Source organism: Parasteatoda tepidariorum, chromosome 8 (assembly GCF_982258835.1).
Source record: "Parasteatoda tepidariorum strain Cologne lab strain chromosome 8, Ptep-v5.0, whole genome shotgun sequence".
Lineage (NCBI taxonomy): Eukaryota > Metazoa > Arthropoda > Arachnida > Araneae > Theridiidae > Parasteatoda > Parasteatoda tepidariorum.
In genome coordinates, this window is record NC_141762.1 from 17,362,157 (window position 1) to 17,389,167 (window position 27,011).

The window sequence follows — 27,011 nt, forward strand, 5'->3', positions numbered from 1 at the left end:
GCAGTGTTTTTGGTGCCACGTAAGAGAAATAAATTTACAAATTAGAAATAATTAGTTATACATCTTTTATTTTATCCATTTTAGTTTGCTGATGCTGGGGAAGTTTTCATTTTATCAATAATCGGAGATTACTTGGCTTGTGATTGGAGACTTAAAAGCTGGCAGTTGGCATTGCTTACTTCAGTAAATAGAATTTTGTTTTAAATTAAATACTTTAAATATGTATTTGCTTAATTATTTTAAAAATTTCCGTGCAGATAAAATTCGGGATGAACTCCTCGAATAAATGTAGAGCGTCATTACTGGAATACTCTGCTTCCCGGAAAAAAGACGGAAAAAATGTGTAAATGATATGATTTAAAGAAATCTAAACCCATATTTCACGTAAGCAAAAATTATTGTAGGGTAAAAGTGAATTATTTCCGAAGGGACAATATTCTAAATTTTTTCCTCCACTGTATAAATAGTGTTTAAATTCAATTGGTGGTATTTCTCTTTCCTTAACCTTCTCTAATACTCCATAATTAAATTTCGTTAAAATATATATGAGCTATTCTACAAATAAACGCCGATTAGGCGGTCAAAAAAAATTGGGGGGGGGGCCACGCTATTTCTTCATAAATTTTCTTCTTTTTTACACGCTGAAAAAGCAAGAAAAAATCGTGAACGAGCCATTTATTCAGATAAAACGATTTTTACATAAATATAATATTATTATAATGTCTCTCTAAAATGTATTTATAGAGATTTCATAATATAAGATTATATTTTAGTATAAAAAACAAAAATAAAAAAATTTAATCAAAGTTCGTAAATTGAAAAAAGCGGGAAAAATTTAAAATTGGTATTTTGTCATTTAAAGTATGTCACAAAGAAAAAATTTCATGTTCACGATTTTTCTTGCTTTTTTAGGGTGTAAAAAGGAAGAAAATTTATGTAGAAATAGCGTGCCCCCCACAAATGGTTTCGGCCTCCTAATTGGCGTTTATTTGTAGAATTGCTCATATATATAATATTATCTATGAAATATTTTCATTGCACGAAATGTCTAGCTGTTACAAAATTTAATACCATGAACAAAATAATAATGATGAACTGGAAGCTCTTATCAAGCATAGAAACATTGTAAAATTCATCAAAGCACAGAGACTTTCATGGTTTGTTTTTATTTATTTATTTATTTATAGTTATTTGCAGGCTTGTATGCTCAATTAAGACTTATAAACCTTTTTCAAACAGATGGACAAATAGCACAATACAGAGAAGGACAGCGCGATGATACATCTAGGGTAACAATGGGATTCAAACCAGCTACCTCCCGCTTTGCATAGCGTTTGGTGGGCGATAACTCTCAGCCAGGGATTCCCCTTCATGTCTTGGTCTCATTGAGAGATCAACAGACAACCGAGTGGTAAAGATCTTGGATTGAAAGCCCACGTGCAATAGGTGGAACAAAGAAAATGTGTATAGATGATGTCTTGAATGATTTAAAAACTTCAAAGATCTTCAACTGAAAGATCAATTGCAGGGGCTGTCAGGAGAAACATTGTGCTATAGGCTGAGGATAACCTCTGGACTATAGCGACAATAAAGATAGAAAGATCAAAATAATAATAATCATATTTGGCACAACAGCCCAGTGTTTATCAAGGTCTTCTGTTAAAGATTCCTCTAAAGAGACCTATTATTTGTCCTGGACTGTCAATATTCACCCCCCCCCCCTCCCCAATCACTTAAAAGCCTGACGCCGCAGACTAACAAAGTGTTTTGAACGAAAAGGTTCTCTTTTGCTTTGTGTTGTTTTTCAACCATTCTATTGCAATATATGAGCATCCCGATTCCCTTTTTTAGAATTTTTGATGGAATTGGGCTCTTTAACAGTTCTATAAATTTCTGAGTTAAAACTGCTTTGCTAAAGATCGTTTTGAGGAATTGTAGCTATTTCGTGTTCTCCATTTTTAGTTAATGTCCAATTTTCTGAACCAAACATTAGGACTGGCTTATTAATAGAGCTTATTATTGATCAGAAACTTCGTTTTTTGGGGGAGAAAATAAGACCTTATCTTTATTCTTAAAACTTGTGATTAATTTGAATTTGTCAAACCACTGTCAAAAGTTTAATAAGTGTTAGAGTAACAAAACATTTTAATTGCAGTACTCAGGTAATAATTCAATTTTATAAATCAAAAGCACAGATACAGTAAGAAATATATCATTTATTTATATTTATTATATTACTTTTTTACTAGTTAAGTCGAAAACTGGTTGAAATTTTAACTGAGATAAATATTCTAAGATAAGTATTAACTGAGATGAGTATTCTTTTTAATGTAAAACCATTAATGGTTTTACATAAAGAAGAATACCTAAAAAATTTCAACAAAATCAAAAATTTCAAGCATCGAATCCTGGCTGACTGTTAAGAAAAAACTGGAAACTGGTCAAAATTATGTCTCTGAGTAATTTCTATCCAGCGTTTAACCTAACAAGAAATTAACCTAGAAAATTTTTTTTCTTCCAAATAGCTTATATTTACAAGTGTGATTGTTGGAGCTCCAGTGTTTGGCTACGTTGCCGATAAGTATGGGAGGAAGATAGTAAGTATTTGGTAGTATAAGATTAAACACTTATATATTAAACAGTCTCACTTATATATTATAACACTTATATATTAAATAAAATATATATGGCTCCAATAAAAACAATGTGTAACATTTCAGAGCAATATTAGGTTTTTATTATCTATTATTTTCTGAGAATTGTTAATGTTTAAAATTTTCTGTTTCCAAATATTTTATTTTAACTTATTTTTAGAGCCTCTGTTGATATCAAGTCCATATATTTAAGCATAATTTTGTCAGAGAGTTTTCCCAAATCTAAATTTACTACTACAGCCTTACACATATGAATTAATTATATTCAATGAATATCGTTTTTGTTAGAACGTATTTTTACAGAAAAGAAATAGAATGTTAGAAAATGCAGGTAGAAAGAATCTTAAATGTTTGCGAATCGAGCAGGAGGCCTGTAACTTGCTTCCCGTTCGCTTTTCATCCCTTCGCAAACATTCATGATACTTTGAATATTACTTTTTACAGATAGACTTTATAGAATCACTCACTGTGTTATTTGATCTCCGTAAGTTGGCCAAACTAATTCTATTAGCATTTCGCTTATGTCGTTCCGTCAAGAAACGGCATCCAACGACTGGTATAGTACAAACTGAAACTCCAATATGACTCAAATGAAAATTCATAAATCTTGTGCTAAACAAGTCATTTGACAATCAGGCTTAGCTTCACAAAGCGGAAGCACCAGTAGCAGATCGTAATAGATTTTTATACCTTCGGAACTTTATATTTTGTATACTTAAACTTTGTTTGAAAACGGTAAAAATGTTAATAAAAATTTTATCGTAAGTTCGAGCACAAAATCGCTTTTTCAGTAAACGAGTCTGGGATCGGCCTGAGCGCGTGAGTTCTCTTATTAGATTTAGAATAGTCTTCGTCAAAGAAAGTTTAGGAATACAAGCTTATTATTTTTCTCTTTTTCTTATTCCCTTTCTTTTTTGATTAGAAAAAAATAGAGAAATAATAACATCTTTTCAATATAGACACAGCATTATTCAACCAATATTTAGGAATTCGGTTTAGGAATTCTGTACAAATATCAGCCTGATGTAGAGGGAATCTGTAGTAGAATAAAATGATTGCCTATTATAATCATTATTTTTATTTTTAAATTTTTTTAATACCCGTTGTTGACCAGCTGACCCAAGTCTAAGTTTACGAATACCAACATTCTATACATAACCTTGTAATTTTTAACCTAATCCAGAAGACAAGGAAACTCCTGGATCAAGTATTGGGAGAAATTTACTTGTGTGGAAAACTTTTACTATGGAACTAACCGTTATTATTGCGTCACATGTAGAGAAAAATCACGAAAGCCTCCCACGGTTAGCCTGACCGCAAGGGTACTCTAACCCATGATCCGTCTACTATTGAGCATATTTTTCGTCAGCACTGTGGTTGGTGCGAGCCCAGTCCGGAATTTGTATCTACCAGCCATCACTATGATTTGAACTCGGTTCATCATAGGTTATGGAGGCGAGCGATCTACCACCTGATTGGAATTTGGATTAGATAATTTTTAGTTTTTAATAATTTTGGTTTGATGAAATTTATTTCTTAAATGATAAAGAATATGTTACGCATATTTTTGCTTGGCTAACTCAGCTCAAACAATTATCAAACAAACAAACCTAACTCAGCTGAAACAATGAACTAAAAAAAGGCTCAGTTGAAATCTCACAAGTAAAGTGGTTTTTTTCATTATTGATTCATAATCAATGTGTATTACCATTCGAACATATATCTGTAATTTGAATGCCCATAAAGGCCATAGACCGAGAGTATGTCGTTATTTAATCATAGATGGCGCTTTAATTTCATTGTGGCTAGTACTTTTTTATAAAGTTGTAACTGGCAAACTTTAGTGTAAATGGTGGTAATTTATTTTCGATATCATGTATGATAATTCTAGGTAGACTGAAATCCCGTTTACTACTATCTCTTGTCATAGATTATCAGTCTCTTTCAGCATCTCTGTCATTAGTGTTCATATTTGGTGCTCTGAGTGCGGCTTCACCGTCTTATGAGTGGTTGGTAGCTTTAAGAGTCTTGACAGGATTCGCCTTAGCTGGATCATCACAAGGGTAAGCTTATTCTTTTTTCATTTCCAACAAAATACAGCTCAACTTAACTTGACTTAAACTTAAGAGAATTTTTTGATTTATCCAACATGCTTTATTTTAACGTACATGTTTGGAAAATTTTGTGTTAAAAACCAAAAGTTTAACTGTAGACCGAAATTATACAACGGTTAATTATTCTCGAAAAAAATGCTTTTGAATTTTCTGATATTTTAAATTGAAAGTAAGTTCAAGACGATGTTTGAAAGTAAAAGTTTGTGCTGTTAGATTTTTTTTAAATACGTAAAAAATTTCTTACCTGCAAACCTCTTCATGCTTTTGATGGAGACACTTTACCTAGTTTGTTCAGTACTTCACCCGATGGTTTGCTTTAACCAGGGTCATGAATATGTCTGAGAAGCTCCAGAGAAGGCAGCTATTTTGATTACCGTGTCGGATGATATTTTTAAGATTTAAATGTTTAATGGTTGTCTAATTTTCTTTTTAATGTTAAATTATTTTCATTAAGTGATACGAAAATAATACGGCCCTCTTGTAGGATAACTCTTTGTTCGGAGTATTGTCCTCCAAGTGTTAGAGGAAGATCGCTGTTCTATTTGTGTGTAAGTATAACTTCTTGAATAGCATAGCTTCTTATTCATATAATACGTTACTTTTTGATGAATGTGATCGATCTCTTAAGCAGCAGCCTTTAGCAATCATAGGAACAAGTATATCTAATCGAAACTATAAAAATACACCCAAACTCCACCTAGCATGTACAAAAAAAATCTTAACAATTATAGCAGAGATGAAAAATGTTCTCTTTCTGTTCCTTTAGAATTAGTTAAAAATAAATTATTATAGGATTTACGCATTAGGGCTCACCAGCCATTAATTCAATGCAAAATAAAGTTAAAATCTGATGAAGACTTATCAAAATCAATCAAAAGCAAAAGAGTTTTTGATCAGAAAAGCTAGTTTATTCGGCAACACGTTGTAAACGGGTTTTTACTAATTTTTATTACGTAAATTAATTAAGAGAGGTTGAACAACTACTGTTTCTAATATGTTTAAATCAGTTTGTTAATAAAAAGTAATGAGAGTTTAAATTATACTTATTAGAAGGTTACGTGTTCAAATCATGACTGGGTCACCCATTTGGAGGTTTTTGAAGTGCGTTGAAGAGGGACAAAAGCTCCAAAATGACTGATTTTTATAGAAGTGCTTTCTGTTCCGATGATGATTTCACAATTTCGAAAGACAAACATTGCTTTACGTAGCATCAGCCCAATAGCTAAGCCCCAGTTCAAGGGTTTGTTATTTTTGAAATATAATTTTACAGTTTCCGAATTATGTATACATTTTTTAAAGGAATTCTCAAAATATATGACAAGGGCACGATGCATAGAACACTAACCTTGTCCCCAAAATATTTTATTTTTATTCATTTTGGCAGAAGGAATAATTAAGACATAGTTTTTGTTTTGCTTTGATGTAATAAATGTTTCATTCTTATAATTACAACACATTGAATAAATTCAGTTTTTTTTCAAGATATATATTTTCTGAAACTGCTTTCTTTTGTTAGTATTTCTGGTCTTTTGGTTCAATGGGCATAATACTACTGTCATGGGCTGTGATGCAGTCTTTAGGAAATTGGAGAATTCTTTTAGCACTAACAGCTCTACCAGCTTTAATGGTCATTGCATCTCTAAAGGTATGCTGTAAGACTGAAACAAACTAATACTAATCTTTGTATTCTAACCATAAAAATATCCTTACTATGTCTGCAGGAGTCACATTGAATCTGGAAATTTCGCGTGGCTACTACATATACTCATTCTAAGTTGATCTTTCGTCATTTTTACCCAAATAAAGATAGGCAATCAATTATATTATATTTGGGTTTTAGATCAGCTCAGCTGATAAACAGAACTTGATGTCAAACTTGTCCAGCTTGTTTATCATGTTATAAATTTGCATCCCTATTTACAAGCCAAACTGCCCACCAATAGTTATCGAGAATAATAATAATACATATAACAATTTATTGCTGTTGTTACTTATGCCACAATACCAGCAAGCCTGCTTGAAATCAAGCGAATTTTTAAGGCAGAGGGTGCCTTTTCTTGTTTTCCAATGTCGCCATCTATGGTCAAGAATATGACTTCAGCCATATATACGTCACAATCTGTTATACTGGGAGGACCCAAGCATACTCTATTCATATACAGATAGTAAATTTGACCTAAATTCAGTACCCCGGAGACATTGATTTCTTATTGGAACTTGGAGGACTTTGCGACCCCAGGAGAATTAACGTGCATCATTTACCATTTAATACCCGAGGATTTTTGGCATGTCAGATTGGAACTCTAGTTCTCACGAACACGATCCCAACGTCATACCAACCAGGCTATCCAGGCCCTTAACAATTTATATGCAGCTTGTACCAAGTTTCAGACATTATAATAGCTTTGTAATCCAATTGGTGCTGATCTTTGGTACTTTGTACATTAAATTTAAGATACTACTTTTTATCAAGGATACGGTTTATTTATTTTTAAACACAGACTGCAATGTCTGCTGGACAAACTTTTTAAGTTTTCGAAAATTGACATAAGTCATCTTTTCAAAATTAGAGGTTTTACTTGTGAGAGTGAAAATGATTCCTTTTAGATATTCTGGGCAATTCCATATGTGACGGAATGACATTTTGACTTGCATGATGACAATTAATTGAAGTTTCTATGCATCTAATTTCAAATAAACATGATTTTTTCTCATGCATATCATTATTATTGGTATAATTTGATTCATAAACTAAAAAAAAAGAATTTTGTATTTTTTTTATTTTTAATTTTATGAACTTTTTACTTGTGTGACGGAATGACATTTTGGCAACCAAGCTTTCGGCATGCCGCTTAGAATTGGTAGTTTCTGTGAATTTTGCAACTATTATTTTCCTGAACTATTTTTTACTTTTAGTATAATGTGTAAGCAATGTAAATTGTGAATTTGGAAAATTAACCTTAGGTTGGTTAGCAGTTATTAACATCTATTTGCTGTGACGGAATGACCGTGACGGAATGACAAAAAGTTTAGTGGAAGAAAGTCTTCATTTAAAAAATGTTTTATTAATATGTAAATGATAAACAGAATGTAACAGATAAACAGAATTAATATTTACGTAAGAATCAGTTAAAATTTCAACAATTTAAAAATTAGGTTGTCTCAGAAGAGGTTTTATATCTAACTTGCCAATGTCACATCTTATCTTCATTCTCAGGAAATTTATGCATAAATCAATTTTTGTCCCATGTTCTTTAAATACTTTAACATCTAAATCGTCTTTGTTTATCAAAGTAATTTGCGCTGCATATAAATGTGCCTTCTTTTTTTTTCGCAGTATGGGACAATGATTAAAGAGCCGACCGCATACTCCTCAATCATATTTTCCATTTCCTCTTCAAAACAGTGGCTTTTCAAATCATACACTTGGTTTTGGTTAAAATTAGAAAGCATTCCAATTTTGATGATTCGCTTCTCAACTACATGAGCATCTAGTGCAGGTCTCTTGTTCCTGGCAATGCTAATGTAGCAAGTGTCTAGCTGAAGTCATTCTCTTTTGCCCTCTCTTAAATAGAGTAGCTGGACAAAAACAAAACTTCAACGATTTGTTGCTTCGACTTTATGAAATCATAAAATTCTTTTACATATTATGTGCCGTTTTACAGTAGCCAACATCTTGTTTGGCCTTTTAAAACAACATCACAATTACATGGTATTTATAGGTGCATGTGCTGTGAGGTATTAATGAAATACACTTAATAAAAATGAGAAGACACACTTTACATCAATATATGCTTCTTTATGAAAAGCCTCTTTTAAGGCCATAAGTATATATTGCATCTGCACTCTTCGTTACTCTGTCAGAGTTTGTATTATGACTGAATCTTTCATACTTGGGGGCTTGTAACTAACATCATCTTGACAGTAAAATTTTTTTTAACCAAATTAAACAGCTCATCAACATTACTTTTCTCACTTAGTTTCTTTTGAGTTCGATGTTAAATACTTCTCAAATAAAGACTGAATTAGAATTTGGAAGTGAGTGTACAATTTTTTTTATGGTGAGTGTACAATTTTTTTTATGGCTTTACCAAGACTCTGCAGGAATTTGTATAGGGAATTTAAATTATTTGTATGTGAAGAGATTGGTAGAATTTGATTTTTTCTTTGTTTACACAATCTCCGCACAACAGCGTTTGCACTTCTGAGTTTTTTAAGTCCAACTTTTGTCGCGGAAGCTTTCTTCTCTGCCTTTCTTTCTCTGTTTTTTTTTCTTCATCATATCATGGGGATCTTGGTCTTTTTCAACATTTTATCTGTGTTTCAACAGCTGTTTTAGCCATTAGGTTAATTGAAAAAAAATTAATTCCCTAGTTTTTGACTAAGCTTCTCAAGGACTCGTTTTGTCATTCCATCGCCGAAGACGTGTCATTCCGTCACGCTAATTATTGGAAGTTAATAATCAAATGCATAGAATTTTACAATTTCTCATTGATTCTTATGCCACATCTGCTTTATATTCCAAAATATACACATTTTCATTCAAAAACGCAGTTGCTATTTAAAAAAATATACTAAAACATGTGACGGAATGACACAAAAAAAGTTACTTTTATTTAATATATTAAACTTAAAATGACTTAAAGGCTATGTTTTAAATGTTTAAATTTTGTACTATATGCATATTTTTATCAAAATATTGCAAAAGAAAGATGCATTTCTTTTATTTTCTAAGTATTTTTCAAGAAAACAATTTGAGCACAAATGTGAAGAATTCACTTGTCAGCCATGTGCTTACTTCAGAATGCTGCCAGATTCAAAAAACTTAAAATTATCAAAAATTAAACAATAATATGTAGACTTTGGCTATTTTTGAACATATTTTTAAAATTAAAATATGCAATTCATAAAAAAAAATTTTCACTTAAAAGTTGACACTTTCGTGGAATTGCCCTTCTATGTAATTTCATGAGTTTAATAATCATCATTGCCATACGAGATTTTGATGCAAAGCACTCGAAACCATTCTACATCAACATAAAAATATATGAAGCTCAAAATGTGGGTGTACATTAAAAAAATAACAGAAAAAAACTCAAAATGACCTCAAAACGTCAACTGAAGAGCTTAATAGAAGAACATGTTAAGCGACATTTTAGTACATGGTCAAAAAATGGTTTTTCGCAATTTTTTTTTTTTAACGTTACATTTCACTTTGCTGCTCTATGACTTAGAAACATGAAATTATGAAGGTGTGTCAAAAATAAGCAAGGAGTTAGAAAGAACATAAGAAAATACAATTTGATTATTAGTTTTATTTTTTTTATAACCGCTGTTGAAAAACCGAGTTAACTTTGAGTTTACGACTACAAATGCTTAACTCCGTATAATATTGGATAATAATCTTATAATTTTGAACTCAATCCAGAAGACAAAAGAACTGGATCAGTACCCAGAGGCATTGATTTGTTGTGAGAACTTAGAGGACTTTGTGACCACGGCAGATTTAACATGCACCAGTCACCATTGTATACGTGGGTATTCTTCGGCTGGCTGGATTCGAAATCCCATTCTCACGAACACGAGTTCAACGCCCTACCAACCAGGCTATCCCGGCCAAATTATTAGTTTATTTAATAATAGTCACTGAACAGCCAACCCAATTTCGAGTTTACGACTACTAATGTTCAACTTATTAGACTTCTAATTTTAAACTCAATTCAGAACACAAGGGAACTCCAGGATCAAGTATTGGAAGAAATTTTTGTCTTGGAGGGGGACGTTTTGATGGAACTGACCAGCATTTAAGTTAGATGATGAGGAAAACCACAAAAGCTTTCCACTGTCAGTCTGACAACAAGGGGACTCTAACCTATGATCCGTCTACCACTGAGGATATTTTACTTCGGCACAGTGGCTGGTGTAAGCCGGGTGTAGAATTCGTATCGACCAGTCAACACTGGGATTCGAACTCAGTACCCTTGAGTCTATCTTCACTGGGTAATAACTCTGCAGGAGGTACCAATTTTATTGATTTGCCAAATTTTAGTCATCTTCAAAATGTAAATAGAAATTCAATCGTAATTTTGGTAGAATAAAAATATGGAAATAAACCGTTTTTCCTCTTAATCTGCAATGATTAATCAGAAGCAACCATGAGGGTTAGTGTGCAAAATGAACAGGGGGTGTAGCTGTCTATTTTTTTAAATACTTGTTAAATTATTAGTTTTTATCATGCATACTTTAAAAAAAAGAAGAAATACATTTTTCAGTATTATGAAATAATAATTAAAAACTGTCATCAGCTGGAATAGAACCCGCGATCTCACAGTTTTGTGTTAGATTTCATAATCATCAGCCCCAAATATACACACCTGCCTTGCGGATATTTTTTTATTATTGTTTTTTTTATTTTTAAATTTAATAAATGAAGTCATTTGGATACTTGACATTCTTGAACTGGATACTTTAAATGCTTGACATTTGTTATTACAGAATGAAAAGCTCTAAAAGACAAATATTAGTTAATGTTTAATATTTAATTAAAGAAAAAACATAACCCGTATTGAAATCTAACGAATTGTCCCTGATAAATTTTGTGGCAGTAAAAAAAATTGAAGCCTGATACATGTCCTGATTTTTGAAACACTTTCTAGTTTTACTATTTAATCAAATTGGTTTCGATGTCTATCATCCCGCCTGTCTCATTAGTGATTCAGCATATTTCGATATCATTTTTGATTCGTTCTTACTTAATATTAATTTGTTTGCGACAATTAATTTGTGTAACTTTTTTACTACATTTTTGGGAGGAGTTTAAAAATATAATATCGAGGGCATTAACTGAAGTTAAATTGGTTTTTTTTGTATTCCTCTTTTACTTACATCATCCACACACCCACACGCGACTGACTGCTTCTTAGAAACAGATATTAAATAGTCTCTTGATCAAACGATGGGACAAAATTTGCCTTTTAAAAAAATCAAAAAACTTTTCTACCTTTTAAAATTGTTTATTTTTAAATAATTTATTAATACTCAAAATGCTTAAAAGATATGTTCCTTTTCATTGACAACACAGTTTTATATTTTATCTAATCATTTATTTATATTTTTAAACTTATTTTTTAATTTGTTTTTATTTTATTAAATTAAATGCACAGATTTAAAATAAAAACAAATCTGCCAAAATTTTATAAATAGTATCAATTTGCAATTTTAAGAAGTTACTTCGACTTTGCTTTAAAAATTTGAAATCCTTATGAATTAAAAAATTTAGATGCCTTATTAACTTTGTGTATATTTTGTGTACGAAATATCATATTTTACAAATTAAACATAATTCATATTTCGGGGATACATGGAAAATTTGGTCAGACAGGAGGTTTGAACAATATTTTTTACATATATATTTAAACATCTGTTTAGCTGATGATCACTTGATTTCAATGCTCTATCAAGCAATATCACATATTGCTTCTGTCTATTAGCAGTAAGTAAAATTAAAGTAAAACCGCATCTGTTATCTCAATTTCATCCAAAATAGACCAAATCAAGAATTTTGGCAGGTAGGCCTGTCAAAGAGGGAATTGAATAGTGGCCCACCATTTAAATAAAGAAAGAAAGGAGTTCACGGATTCATGTACGATTAATTTGGAAAATAACAAATTAAAATCAATTACAATAATTAAGTAAGTAAAAAAATTAAGCTAGTTAAAACATTTAGGATAATTAAAAGGAAAAAAAGCTTTTATAATAAGTTGGAAAAAATATATTTTGCAAAAAAGAAAAGTTAAAATTAAACGAGAAGCTCTTTAACGACAATGAGACACAACGGAAATCTCGAAGCAGAGTGACCCTAAACAAGATTCTCTCACAGCCCTAGAAATATTTTGCCCAGAAATCAGACAAAAGGGTGTTTCTGTGGAGAAGTACAAAAGAGCCCACAGCAATTTAAAGAAGCTGAAAACATTTCCCACAGTGTAAAATTGAGGCAGCTATTTGACTACTCCATGGAGTCTAGAGTACCGCTTTTTAGGATCCATGGACTACTCCCATCACTGGTAGCTGCGAAAGCTACAGGATATTTTCATCAGTCAAAAGGCCTTTTTATTGCTCTTTTGGTTAGAAAAGTGAAGAGTAACAATTATTTTATATTTGTAAACACATCTATTAGATTTTGAAAAGCGTTCGCCAATGTAAAAAAGAAAAAAAATGTATTTTATGCTTCAGAGGGCTCCAGCTCCGAATAAAACTTTAAAAAAAGAAGGAAAAAGTTGGATCTGGGGCCCTTGCCATTTCGGGGCCCCAAGCTACAACTTATTTAGCTTATACGTAAATCCGGCCCTGGTCACACCCGACACATTCATACATCCACAGATCGTAACTTTGACTTGAGGAATATGGAGTACTTTGTGACTCGACAGTACCAGTCACCATTTACTACACGGTAAGCCGTCTGCCGGCTGGATTTGAATCCTCGTTCTTACGAACATGAGTCCAGCTCCCTGCCAACCAGTATATTTCGGCCCTGCTGTAGAAGTAGAAGTAGAACCATAGTATTGTTTACCATAGAATCATTACAAAGTTTAAAAAGTGGGATAATATGGTTAAACTTAAAACCATATTAAGGTTGTAGCAATTTTACACACACAATTTTAAACACGGCCGAAAATCTTTAGCAGTGTAGATTTGAGAACCTCCATCTATAAATAATTAGAAATAACATCAATATTGTCCCGTTTTAGCAGTTCTTAACTTCGATTACACATGGCATGTAATTAAATCGATGGCAGATTGTAATTCTTGATTATAAAAATATAGTTTATTATTAATCTTTCAGCATACCGATTTCTGATGAATTCAGGTGTATAACACAATATATTTTAATGGAGACCTTTCCCCCAATTTTCACCTAAAGCGCCTCCGCGCTTAGGATTGGGGTGGGGCGATTTGCAGCTGGCTTTCAGAGGCTAGACAACAGAAAATCAAAAATTACTGACCGCATTTTTTCCCCATTAAGAACTACTTAATTGACTTAGAGGAATAAATTAACATTCTTTACTTACTAAACCTGAAAAACTTAGTGTTTACAATTACATTTAAAGATTACCAAATTTTATAATTACTAACATCAACTATAAGATTCTAAGTGTTTTTTGTATTTAACATCGAAGTGTTAAAAATTAGATGCAAGTGTCGTCATCGTATTTAAATCATGACATTTGTCAATTCAGAAACCAATCACGCAGGCCGTTGCCTTGATGTACTCAATTATATCGGATTTAAATCACATGATTAGACATAATTACTTCACATCTTTCCAAGTTGCAGGCATCCAATTGTTATTTATTTTATTTAGTGGTATCCAGAAAGCCCGCGATATTGTATGGTGAGCAAGCAGTACGCAAAAGCTACTAAATTGCTACAAAGTGTAGCTGAAATGAATGGTTCCAATTTACCATTTGGGAAATTGCAAGAACTCAACGGAGATGTTGAAAGAGGCCGTTTCAGAGATCTCTTCTCTAAGGAATTTCGAAAGACAACTCTTTTGTTTTGGTGCATCTGGTAAGGACATTAGATTATTGTTACTTTCTCTTGCACTTTAAAACTCTATGTGAGAATTACAGAACAGTAAAGTGATATCGTACTATAAAATTTAAAGAGTTTAACAGAACTTAAATAACATTTTCTGCTATTTACTTCATGTTTTAACTACTGCTTTTTTCAAATCTGCAATTGTTTACGTGCGAAATAATGCAGTAATAAATCTGCAAATAAAAATCTGTATGAAAATTTATTTTAGGCATGCTACCAAAAATGACCGAGTTATTATTTGGCAAAAATGAGGTAACATGTCGATGTGCTGAAAAATAGTTAAATTCTTGCTACTCTTTTGGGTAAAAAGTAGAAGTATGCATTGAGAACAAATGCATAACTTTGGATACGCTGTCAAAAGCAGCGTACGTTGACAATTTAGACCTCTTTTTCTCCTTAAAACCAATTTTCAAGAAATTGAAATTAAAAAATAAAATTTAAAAAAGTCATTTATTTAGAATTCGATTTTTCAGTAATTCTTCGAATGATTTCGTTCAAATTTTGTATCTTTCCATAACAAATTCCATTCTTTAAAATGATATAAACATTTGTTTATCTTACTATTCAAAATGTTTTCTACAATTATTAAATAAAGTAATACGAAATAGTAACTAATTATTAAATATTCTTTTTCGCATTTAATTATCTTTGGCTAAAGCGAATTTCATAACTGTGTGCAAACATCTTTCAATTAAATTAAAATATTCTTGAGCTATGGCCAAAGACGGCGAAAACTAATCTATTAAGGGGTTCAAACTTCCGACCACTCTCCTGATCAAACTATTGGGACCATATTTTCCAGACAGTGGCAATCCACTTATTTTAAGAATCGAGAATCCAAATCCGTCTAAAAAAGGGTATGCTTGTTCAGAGAAAGTGTGTTTTTGTGCCTAATTTCGAAAGTTTAAATATCGCATGCATTAATAAGGTAGCATATTTAGGGTTAGACTCAAGAACCATTGAGATATTCTTAAAATCTGAGGATGGTGAAAATCCGATCATTAGACCAAAAGAACTCTCTCTTTTTTTTTTTAACGCATTGTGTAAACCTAAGTCATGCGGGCCGTTATAGTACAGTTCGCTCACACTCCTTAACATTGGTTCACCGTTAGTTTGCAATATTCTTAATGAGAACTAGAATAGTGCAAAAATTTGAGCAAACCATCATACAAGGAGTTAAATTGAACTACATTTCAGAAGAAGCTAAACCATAGCTTGGTACAATCAAATTTAAGAAGACAAATTATGCGGCAATGAAATTCAACTAAGCCTCTTAATAAGTTTTCAGAAAATTCGCAGTAGTGTCTTTTATCTTGCGAGATTTCTTTATCATTTTTGAAATGCAAGCTTTCATTAAAAAGTTTAAAATTGTGTGATTTAAACATGTATTTTTTAATGTTCAAATGAACAAAGGATACAATCATTGGTATAAAATCTCTTTCTTTTAAAATATTTTTCCCGTATGAAAAAATAATAAGAATTTTAAAAGAAACTTATTAATTTGAAAAAAAATTCCTTTAACTCTAACCGCAATCATTGTATTTTAGGTTGGGAATAGCTTCAACTTATTATGGAATAATTTTTCTAACACCGACAATTATTCAAAAAGGGGGACTTATGATTGGTAAGACATTTTTGCTTCACTCATTAAATCTCTCCATACGAAACCAAAAATTAAAATAGATTTAACGTTTTGATGCACAACTTTTCATTTTATTTTAGAAGAGAACAGTAACAACGTATCCGGCAATGCAATTTATTCTTATAACACATCAGAGAGTGATCAAAGAGAGATAGATGATGTATTAAAATGCACAAAACTATCGAACGGGAACTTCTTTGATTTACTATGGACCAGTTCAGCAGAATTGCCAGGTAGATTTTATTCGTCCGATAGAATTCAATAGTACTCAGTAACTTAACAAAAATGAGTTTATTCTTTATTGCTATTTTAAAATTGCATCTCCGTGATTGCGTTACTTGTTTTGTAATATAGAATTGTATCCTAACAAAAAATTTCACGATAAAAGCATTTTATAAGCATTAACTTTATTCTAAAAGTTGTAAATAAAAAAAAAGAATTAATAAAGTGATTTTTATTGCAAAATACTAGCGCATATAGTAAGTCAAAGCAAATTCTTTAACATAATACACAGTCCAGTCACATTAATGTGACCACAACCTACTTTCGACGTCAACGTGAAATAACCAATCACAGAAAGCAGGTGGCAGCACATCACAGTGGAATGCATATATAGGATGTCCAAGGGCATCGGAAAGCATTTCAATCGTTGGCGTAATGCAGAAACGTAGCGATTTATCCGACGTCCAAAAGGGCATGATTATTGGCTTTCGGGCCAAGAGTGGAGGCATTTCGGAAACGGCTGATTTTGTGAACTGTTCGCGTGCCACCATGGTAAAAGTATACCGTGCATGGAAAAATGGCACTGTACAAAACAAGCGGCGTGGCACATGTGGTGCACCACGGGTCATAGATGACAGAGGCGAACGAAGGCTACGGAGATGCGTTCAGGCGAACAGACGTGCAACTGTTGAGCAATTGACCGCCCAGATGAACCAAGGGGTTACCAAGAGTGTATCCTTAACAACTGTTCAGCGAACGTTGCTGCGCATGGGCCTCCGCAGCAGACGCTTGGTTAATGCACCAATGCTGACTGCTGTTTATCGAGTTCTGCTAGACATCGTCCACAGAGTGACAACAGGTGGCTTTTTCCGATGAATCACGTTTTATGCTCCATCGGACAGATGGACGTTGGCGCATAAGGCGTGAAACGTCTGAAAGCAAGCACCCTGCAACAATTGCCGGAAGGCTGCAGGCTGGAGGAGAGAGCATTATGGTTTGGGGAATGTTTTCCTGGCATTCACTGGGTGCACTCATCATTGTGGAAGGCATGATGGATCAGCACAAGTACGCATCTAACCTTGCGGACCATGTCCACCCCTACATGCGAATGAGTTTTCCTCAGAAAGATGGCATCTACCAACAGGAGAATGCGAGGTGTCATACAGCTCGCAGTGTATGTGCGTGGTTCGAAGAGTACCAGGATGAATTTATCGTACTCCCCTGGCCAGCAAACTCACCGAATTTACACCCAATAGAGAATCTGTGGGACCACCTCGATCGGGTTGTTCGCGCCATGGATCCTCTACCACGTTATCTAGCGCAGCTGGCAACGGCACTGGAGTCGGCATGGCTCAACATCCCAGTGAACACCTTCAGAGACCTGATTGGCTCTCTTCCTGCACGTCGAACAGCGGTCGGCGCTGCCAAAGGTGGTTATTCTGGCTTTTGACAGGTGGTCACATTAATGTGACTGGACTGTGTATATTGTTTGATAATTACTTAATCTACAGATCTTGATTTAACTGAAGCTTTATGTCCCAACTCATCCCTGTATGAGAAAACCGGTGAATACTTACAATGCGCAAAAGAAGGACCACCCTGAATAACTTTTGATAGTGCTGACGATATTTTAAGTTATTCAGGTATTCTACCAGACTCAAAAATGTACTTTCTCTGTCGAAAAAAATCCTCTTTTTTTTAATGAATTCAGATTTTTGACCACTACATGATAGAGGGTGGCCGCAATCTGGAAAATATGGTCTTCATAGTTTGGTCAAAAATTTGGATTTTTTAGTGTTAATTTTACTTTTTTTTCGTTTTTATCCGTATCTCGAAAAATTTTGAAGCTAATTGAAATATTTTTGCCCACAATTATAAAATTCGTTTATTCAAAGAAAATTCTATTCAAAACATAAACTACATAAAAACATAGTAAATATTTATCATTTTTTTATTATACTATTTAAAAACAGAAATAAAAAAATTTTGAATTGCAAGATATACAATTTTTTTATATTTTAAGGAATTTAATTTTACATGGTAAAATACAAAATTTGAATGAAATCGCTCGAATAGTTCCTAAGAAATCGAATCTTATAAAAGTTCGTTTTCTTTAGAACTATTCGACCGATTTCGCTCAACTACTGTAGCCGTCTGCCAGTCCTCTTCTCGCCAGATGGCACATAAGGCCTCAAATCAACCCAGGCACCCCTGTCCTGAGCCAGCCCTTGCCTCCTCCCATCCATTTAGTTTTGCTTTGCACCAATCTTGGTGCATGTTTCTTTGCCAAGTAATTCTACGCCTTCCTCTTTCACGTTTTCCATCATGTGCCCAAGTAAGTGCGATGTTAGCAGGGTTGTCTCGTTTTAGACGAAGGAAATGTCCAGTCCATTTTCATCATTTCTTCAAAATTTCCTGATGAATGGGTGATATTTTTGCCTTTATTAGTAGATCAGTATTTGAAATAGTGTTAGGCCAGAAATTTTAAAAAATTATTCTTAAGCATTTGTTCTGGAATGTTTCCAGTTTTTCTATTGCAGAGATTCGAACATTCTGCATCATACAAAAGCATGGAACGAACAACAGTTTTAAAAACATTTATTTTCTGATGAGATATCTATATTTGAAGCTCTCTAAAATTTTTGAAGCTTTCTGAAACAGGTTCTAGCTTTTTTTGATTCTTTGGCTCATCATCGTCGCTGCCTCCTTGTTTATTTACTACCGCCCCAAGGTATGTGAAGAAAAAAAAATTCTACAACTTCTTCTGAATTTATTTTTGTTCTATCTATAGTTTTCGCAGCTATTCTCATGGTTTTTGTTTCTTTCTCATTAGTTGCAGAGCAATTTGGTCTGTATGTTTGTTAAGTTTTTCTGTTTTCTTTTCAATATCAATGAATCTAGAAGAAATTAGGACGATGCCATCCATATATTCAAAATCTTTTGGTATTAAAATTCCATCTGGTATCTCTTTTTTCATTTTCAGTTGCATTCTTCATAATCTAATAAATAGCAAATATGAACAAAAATACAGACAATAAACATCCCCGTCTTCCTCCTGTTTGAACATCAAAGCAGTCTGTAAGTATTCTATCTATTTCAATGTGTGCTTTACTTCCATTATGGAGACTCATAATGATGGGAATTTGCATATTTTTGTACATGGTTTTTCAATATTCTTCACTGCTTTTCCCGATCGATTCAATTAAAAGACTTACTGAAGTCACTAAAATTTAGACATAAAGATGAATTCCTCTCCAAACTATGTTCAATTATATTCCAAAGTACAAAAATTTGAGTCTGTATTGTGCTGCCTCCCAGAATGGAAACCAGCTTGTCGTAAAAGTACTTCAAGTTCGGACCTATTTCAAAAAACTCTACAAAATACTTTTTCCAGGTATAGAGAGAAGACTTATGCCTCTCTAATTTCCACACCTTGTGAGGTCTCCCTTTTTTTGGTATTTTTACATTGATTGCCTCTTTTCATTGATTTTGTACTTTTTCACACTTCCAGATGATATTAAAAGTTTTTGTAAGTATATGGAGCTGGTTTCAATGTCAGGTTTCAGTAATCCGGGAGCAATGCAATAATAAATGTATACTAAAAGTTATATTTTGTATGAAATAACCTTTGTATAAACGAATATTATAATTGGGTGGAAATTTTTCATTTTGATTAAAAAGTTTTCGAGATAAGGTGAATTACGCAAAAAGGAACATTAATAGATCCAGATTTTGGATTACTCTCCTTATCAAACTATTGAGATCATATTTCCCAGATAGGGGCTACCCCCTATATTTTGGGGGTCTAAAATACAAATTTATCGAAAAAAGGTACTATGTTCATCCAGAGAAAGTACTTTTGTGTGTTTGATTTCTCAACTAAAAATTTGTTCTGCTCTAATTAATTAGCATATTTGAGATTAATATTATGTTCTAGAACGTGAAGATACCAAAGATTAGATCAAAAAATTTTCTGGGTGGTCCGTTTTATAGCCCACTGCATATCAGATATTCAAAATTAATTTAGATTTTATTTTTTTCGTTCTAAAACAGGAATTTTGATCTTTACTTTTCTCGTGGATTGCTGCTCTCGAAAATTGCTTTTTGGAGGCTCTTGCATCATTACTGCCCTTCTGACGGTTCTTCTTCTTTTAGATCTCGAGTAAGTTCGAATAACTCACTGTTTAAATGGTCAAGCAAGAATTCTTAAAGAAAAACTAACAAGTGACGTAAATAAAATTTAAAAAAGAATTTGAGACATTTTTGGAACCTTAGTAACTTTTGTCACAACAATAATTTTTAAAGATAACTTTTAGCTTTTTTAACATAATTTATAACTTTTTTAGCATAATTTATAACTAAGGGTAACATCGTACTTCTCTCGGAAACAACTACACAGTAACGTGAATTAGTTAGTGAAGTGACAACTACTTTCAACAATACATGCGGTTTATACAAATTCAGTAATGACGTGCGCACTGAATGATGTAACTTACGACAACAAAACAACAAAACGATACGGTCAATACAACAAAACGGTCGATAATTTTTGACGAAACGTTTTACCAAAATTAGCACTAAAATATGGTTTAATAATATGTGATAAAATTAGGTAAATGTGGTAAAATTTGATAATTTTATCATGATACATCAGATCATGGCATTAAGAACCATTTATCCGGTTAGATTTACTTTTTAGTTTCATATTTTCTATTAAAGGTGTGGTAATACGATTTATAATTTTGGAAACAAGAATTTCGAGTTAACCATTACCGCATAAACGGAAAAATTACCAAATGAATGTTTTACAAAGAGAAACAAAAGTTTGGTAAAACAAAGCATATGGTAATATACTTTGTTTAATCCATCCGCAGATCGTAATTTTGACCTGAACCAGAGCATGATCAATCTCTAAGCGCCAGTCCCCATTTCGCACACGTCGTCTTCTGCCGGTAGGGATCGAACTCATGACCTCTCCAACATGGGCCCAACACCCTCCCAGTCGGGATATCTCGGCCCTTATTTTACGGTAAAAATGAAATTTTACGAATGATGCCCTCAAAGTGCCGGTACTTTAAACAGTAATTTAATCCGGATTTTTTAAGCTCTTATGTCACTTTGTAATTCTGATTTTTTTTCTTACTTTTTTTTTACAGGAAAATTTTTCTTCTCATCATTTTGTTTGGTGCAAGAGGTATTCTATCTGCAAACTTTCAACTGGTCGCCATCATGACAAGTGAAGTAAGATTATTGAATGTTTATTCTACTTGACGATTTTATTTTATTTTAATGCAAGAGAACATTTACTAATGTTTAAGTGAAATACTTTTACACAAAACGCATGATATAGACTGGTTGAAAACCAAAAACACAAGAAAAGTACAACTGCGAGGAAAAAAAAAGAAACTTAAATTATATATTTTCGTTTTAATATGTAAAAAATTCGATTTATTTTCAATTATGTATAAACTGTTATTACAGCTTATAATAAAACTAAGTTAATATCAGTAAGAGGAGGATAACAGCTGTCATTTTTTTTAATCACAATTGGCAAAGAAATTATAATTAAAAATAATTTTTATTAACAATAAGGACTGTGTCCGCATTCTCGTTATATTTGAGATCAGAGCTGTGAAGGATTATGGGATAGAGCGTTCGCCTTCCATTGAGGTCAACCGGGTTTAAATCACAGAGATAGCAGGTCAAAACGAATTCCGCATCCGGCTTTCACCGACCACAGTGCTGGAGTAAAATATCCTCAGTGGCAGACGAATCAAGTGCTAGATTACCCTTGCCATCAGGCTAACCATGGAAGGTTTTCCTCCCCACAACGCAAATGCGGGTTAGTTCCATCAAAAAGTCCTACACTAAAGCAAAAATTTCTAGCAATACTCGATCCAGGTGTTCCATTGTCTTCTGCGCAGTGTTTAAAATTACAAGGCTACGGAGGTGAACATTGATAGTCGTAAACTCAAAATTGGATCGGCTGTCCAACCACGATTATAAAACAAAATAAAATATATTTGAGATTGTTATAACGGTTATATATCAGTTCTATGTGTTCCAGTTATTCTTAACTTTGTAGTTCATTTACGTCTCAATGCTGCACAATGGGCTATTGGCGACGGTCTGAGAAACATCCCTGAGGGTGATCCGAAGACATGCCATCACAATTTTGATCCTCTGCAGAGGGGATGGCATCCCTGCTTCGGTAGCCTGACGACTTGCACTCGAAGTCGAGCACTTTACGGTAGAACATTTTAGTGATCATCAATACCGCACACCCTCGATCTCTATACAGACTGATCCAAGTGGTCACCCACCCCCACACTGACCGCAGCCGGTGATGCTTGACTTCGGTGATCTGCCGGGAACCGTGGTTTCTTAACAATTCTTAATATGTTGTTAACAGAACTAGGAATAGTTGTTAACAGTTCTCTGAATTAAGAACAGCTGTTAACAGTTCTTAATATGTCCAATTTCATGACAGCCTATCAAAAACAGTACAAACAAACTGATAAAATATGTCAAGATCATAGTAATTTGAAACAGTTACTTTGAACCAAATGCTATATCATACAAGTCATCAAGTATGTTTATATATCATCAAGTATGTTTCTTAATATTAACTAATGTGACTCAAATCTACTAATAAATCAATATACCAACTAGCATTCAGATAAAAAAAAAATATGGTTTGTAGTCATGCTTGAAGTCATTGAAATGAAGTGTTATTTGGACAGTGGTGTGGTGTTGCTGAAGTGTTTCTAATAACAGTTGAAGATAGAAACAAATTTTTCAAAAAATAGACAAAGTACTGAAATAGAATGCACTCAACTCGAGAAGAAGACCGCTGATACACAACCACCTGATCAGTAGACTCAGCGTCATCTGGTTGATTTTAAACAAGGTAGCGTGTTAACGTTGCAGTTGTTCGGCTTGTTTGTCGGCTTCTTTTCGTTAATAAAAGAAAATAAAAAGTCCATTTCCTTTGTTTTGCTAAGTATTAGTTACATATTTCATTATTTTACAGGAATTAATAAGCTACGAGATTATCACATGATACTATAATCTATTATGAGATCGCATATTGAATGCATACTTGCTGAGGTAGACCTACTCGGCATAGAATAGGAAGAACAGTTTCTAACATAAAGAAATGTCACTTTTCAAAGACCAATCATGATCGATGCCAACGATGACGTATCCAGTTGTGTCAAGCTATAAAGAAAGAAGCCAGATATCAATACCTTAGACGCACTCTTGACTTGATATAAACAGCTCTAATCAAGAAGATACTTCAATGAATATTCACGAATTGGAAAACTATTACAAAGGATGCATTAAATTCACATGAAAATATTTTATACTAACTTTGCAATTCAGGAAATAAATAAAGTCGGTTTTAGACTTCATGAATTAAAAGACAAATCATATTAATAATTCATTTATTAATATCAATTTTTTAATTGTCTCAATAATTTTAAGTTCTTTTCAATATTCTATTAATCTTCTTCTTAAAACTGTTCAAATGGGATAAATTAAGTTTTCGGTCATGTTAAATTTGCTAACTTCAATACAAAAAACATTGTTAATGATTCATTTCTTGTTGTGAAATATTCTATTATTTATTTTATTAATAACAAACTACTTTAGGTGTTTCCTACGACTATAAGGGCTGTAGCAGTGGGATCAGGATATGCTGTATGCCGTTTAGGATGTTTGACTGTTCCTTTCCTAGTTCAGGTATGATGAAAGTAAATATTTATGATGCTTCAAATTCATTAAAAAGATGATTTTGATATTCTGTTGCACAGATGTTATCAATCGACAACTTATCAAATATTCTCTTACAAAAAAATAAGGTGTTTTGAGGTTGACAAATGTAAAAAAATACCTCTGAGGTAGAAAATGCAGGTAATGTTTTGCACAAAAAATAACCTCATTAATAAACCTCAATTTCAACTTCATTTACGACTCACAAAAACAGCCTCATATGTAACTCTGAAATTATTTTAATTTAGATCGGGTTTAATTATTGACACACTGAAGAGCCAAAAAAACTGGTATACCTGCCTAATATCGTGTAGGGCCCCCGCGAGCACGAAGAAGTGCCGGCATGGATTCGATCAATGTATGAAGTAGTGCTGGAGATAATTGACACCATGAATCCTGCAGGGCTGTCCCTAAACCAGTGGGAGTAAGAGGGGGTGGGGATATCTTCTGAACATCCCAAATATCCCAGCTATATCGTAGATTTGATGTTGAAACAACTTAATACATCTTGATTTAGTAGGCTAATGTTTTAAGGTTCTTTTTTTTAAAAATCTTACTTCAAATAAGCAAACAAACAATCAAACTTACTTCGAATAAACCTCAAATCAACCTTGACACCCCAAAACAAACTCAAAAATACCTTTAATTTCTCTATGAGTTTTTGTTAATTAAATCTTTTGCTTTATCCATTATTTCTTTAAACAAATTTTTTTACTATGAGAAGTGCATAATTTTTATGTGTAAAGAATAAATTATTATTATGGGAAGTGTATAATTTTTATGTATTAAAATAAAAAAATTAAACAAACAACAAAAAGGAAACAATTCTGAACTACCGCAAAAATTTGTGATTGCATTTTAAGGCATTAATGAGCACCTATTGCTGTAAAAATTAGTACACCCAAAAAGAGTAGTCAGAATGAGGTGAAATTTTACATTCGAAAATTCAACTTTCATACAAGTACTTAATTAAAAAAAATCAAAGCAAAATTATAATTTATCGCAGGAAAAAATACAAATAAATGAAGGTTTTAGCTCCCTCTTGGGTCTCATCTATCGTGAATAAAAGATGCAATACTGTCAAGTATGTATGCATATAAGCTCACTCATCACATCACCTGTGCTGCTGAACAGCGTGAAAGAATTGAGGCGCTCATCACAGGACCTCAATACTTGTTCATGATGGTTACCACTCCCCAAGTTCAATCCGGATTTATCGTTAAAAACGTCCTGGTTCTAGTCGGTTACAGTCCGATCCCGCCGAGAGCAACAAAACTCCAAACGGAGACAACGGTGGGTGTCAATCCTGTCTACACTGTACAGCAGCATGCCGCTTCTACAGCTGGTGTCATGGTATGCGGTGCCTTGGCATGCGACACCCTTAGTATTGATCCAGTGCTCCATGGCAGCTTAGCAGTATGTTCGCATGGCATCATTCAACCACATGCGTTGCCACCCATTACCGGCCTCTATGGAGCCATTTTTCAACAAGCAATGGTCGTGCTGCGGTGGCTTAGGACAGTGTTCCCCAACCTTTTTATCTCCGCGGACCTGTCAACGTTTGATAATTTTACCTCGGCCCGCTGGGGGGCTTTGATTGTTTATATTTTAGATTATTTTGATTTATTGATTTAATTTAATTGTATTCAAACTGGTCTTCAAAATAAAATACAGTTACCCCATAAAGTGATTTAACATTTTAACTTACTAGAACGTTAAATCAATGAGAACCCTGAGTTTGTTTCTTTGCAATGAGACTGTTCCATCTGGGGGGTAATCGGAGACAATGACACCCGAAGTGTGTTGCTTATGTCCAGTTTATTCCGATGATTTTTTTTTTTGGTTGCTGTTACTGCAGAAAATCCCGTTTCACGCAGATGGATTGTCGGAAATGGCAACAAGGATTTAAGTGCTGTGGTGGCAATCTCGGGGTATTCTGCCATGACTTTAATACAGAACACCGGCAGAACGCAGTTTTAAGGCCGCCGTCATTTGCAATCTCCAGCAGTTGATCTTCTTCTTGCACAGACATGCTAGATCCGCCCGATTTGTTGACAAATGGGATCCATTCCTTACCAGATATTTTTTAATTTGGGGTATAAATCAAGGAATTTAAATTCAGTTTCAATGAAATTTGCGGCCCGGTACCATTTGATCCACGGACCGGTACCGGTCCGCAGACCGGGGGTTGGGGTACACTGGCTTAGGAGATATAGCGCTCGCGTCCTAAACAGGTGACCCAGGTTCGATTCCAGCTTTGGCTGGTCGATGTGAATTCTGCTCCCGGCTCGAGTGCAGACATAAAATATCCTCAATGAGAGACAAATCATGGGCTAGAATCCTCTTGCAGTCTGGATAACCGTGGTAGGTTTTCGTGGTTTTTCCACTCTATGTAATATAATCGCGTGTTACTTTCATCAAAAGGTCCTCGAAGAAGGATAGTTTGTCTCGATGCTTCCCTTGTATTCTGGGGGGGGGAGGTCCAAAATTACTACGTTACGGAATTGAACAGTGATAGTTGTAAACTCAGAATTGGGTCAGCTGTTCATCACTGGTTATGTAAAAAATAAAAATAAAAAACGCAATGCTCGACCACTCACGGCAAGAGTTCCTCCGTCACATTACCCCACCCTTCCTTAGCCTGCTCGATTATTCGATTTGCCACTGATTTGGTAAGTTGAACAATTATGTAGATGGTGGTTTTTGCAAAAACTGTGGAACGAGAACTGCTTAACAAGAGGCTTGTATGCCTCAATGCCCTATCGTACAGCATTCTCCATTAGTGTTAGAGGTGGCCTAAGAGGATACTAAAACCACCATTCATTTGTAATTTTTTTCTGCTATAAAAGTAAAACATACTTTTGCTTTTATTTTTTAATAACTTCCTTATATCAACATTTTACTTACTGATATATATATATATATATATATATATATATATATATATATATATATATATATATATATATATATATATATATATATATATATACATATATATATACA

The 27,011-nt window shown here is 33.4% G+C and overlaps 1 protein-coding gene across 2 annotated transcripts in view; it reads left to right on the top strand.

Moving 5' to 3' along the window:
• LOC107439093 (synaptic vesicle 2-related protein-like) overlaps positions 1-27,011 on the top strand; it is a 38,908-nt gene that overhangs the window by 6,595 nt on the left and 5,302 nt on the right. For both annotated transcript variants that reach the window (XM_087149906.1, XM_087149905.1), the window contains exons 3-13: positions 85-183; positions 2,526-2,597; positions 4,593-4,717; positions 5,253-5,316; positions 6,285-6,413; positions 14,130-14,335; positions 15,913-15,989; positions 16,088-16,240; positions 20,283-20,391; positions 21,386-21,470; positions 23,886-23,975. In XM_087149906.1, coding sequence (XP_087006032.1) covers positions 85-183; positions 2,526-2,597; positions 4,593-4,717; positions 5,253-5,316; positions 6,285-6,413; positions 14,130-14,335; positions 15,913-15,989; positions 16,088-16,240; positions 20,283-20,391; positions 21,386-21,470; positions 23,886-23,975 — 1,209 coding nt within the window. The remainder of the gene's footprint in view (positions 1-84; positions 184-2,525; positions 2,598-4,592; positions 4,718-5,252; positions 5,317-6,284; positions 6,414-14,129; positions 14,336-15,912; positions 15,990-16,087; positions 16,241-20,282; positions 20,392-21,385; positions 21,471-23,885; positions 23,976-27,011) is intronic.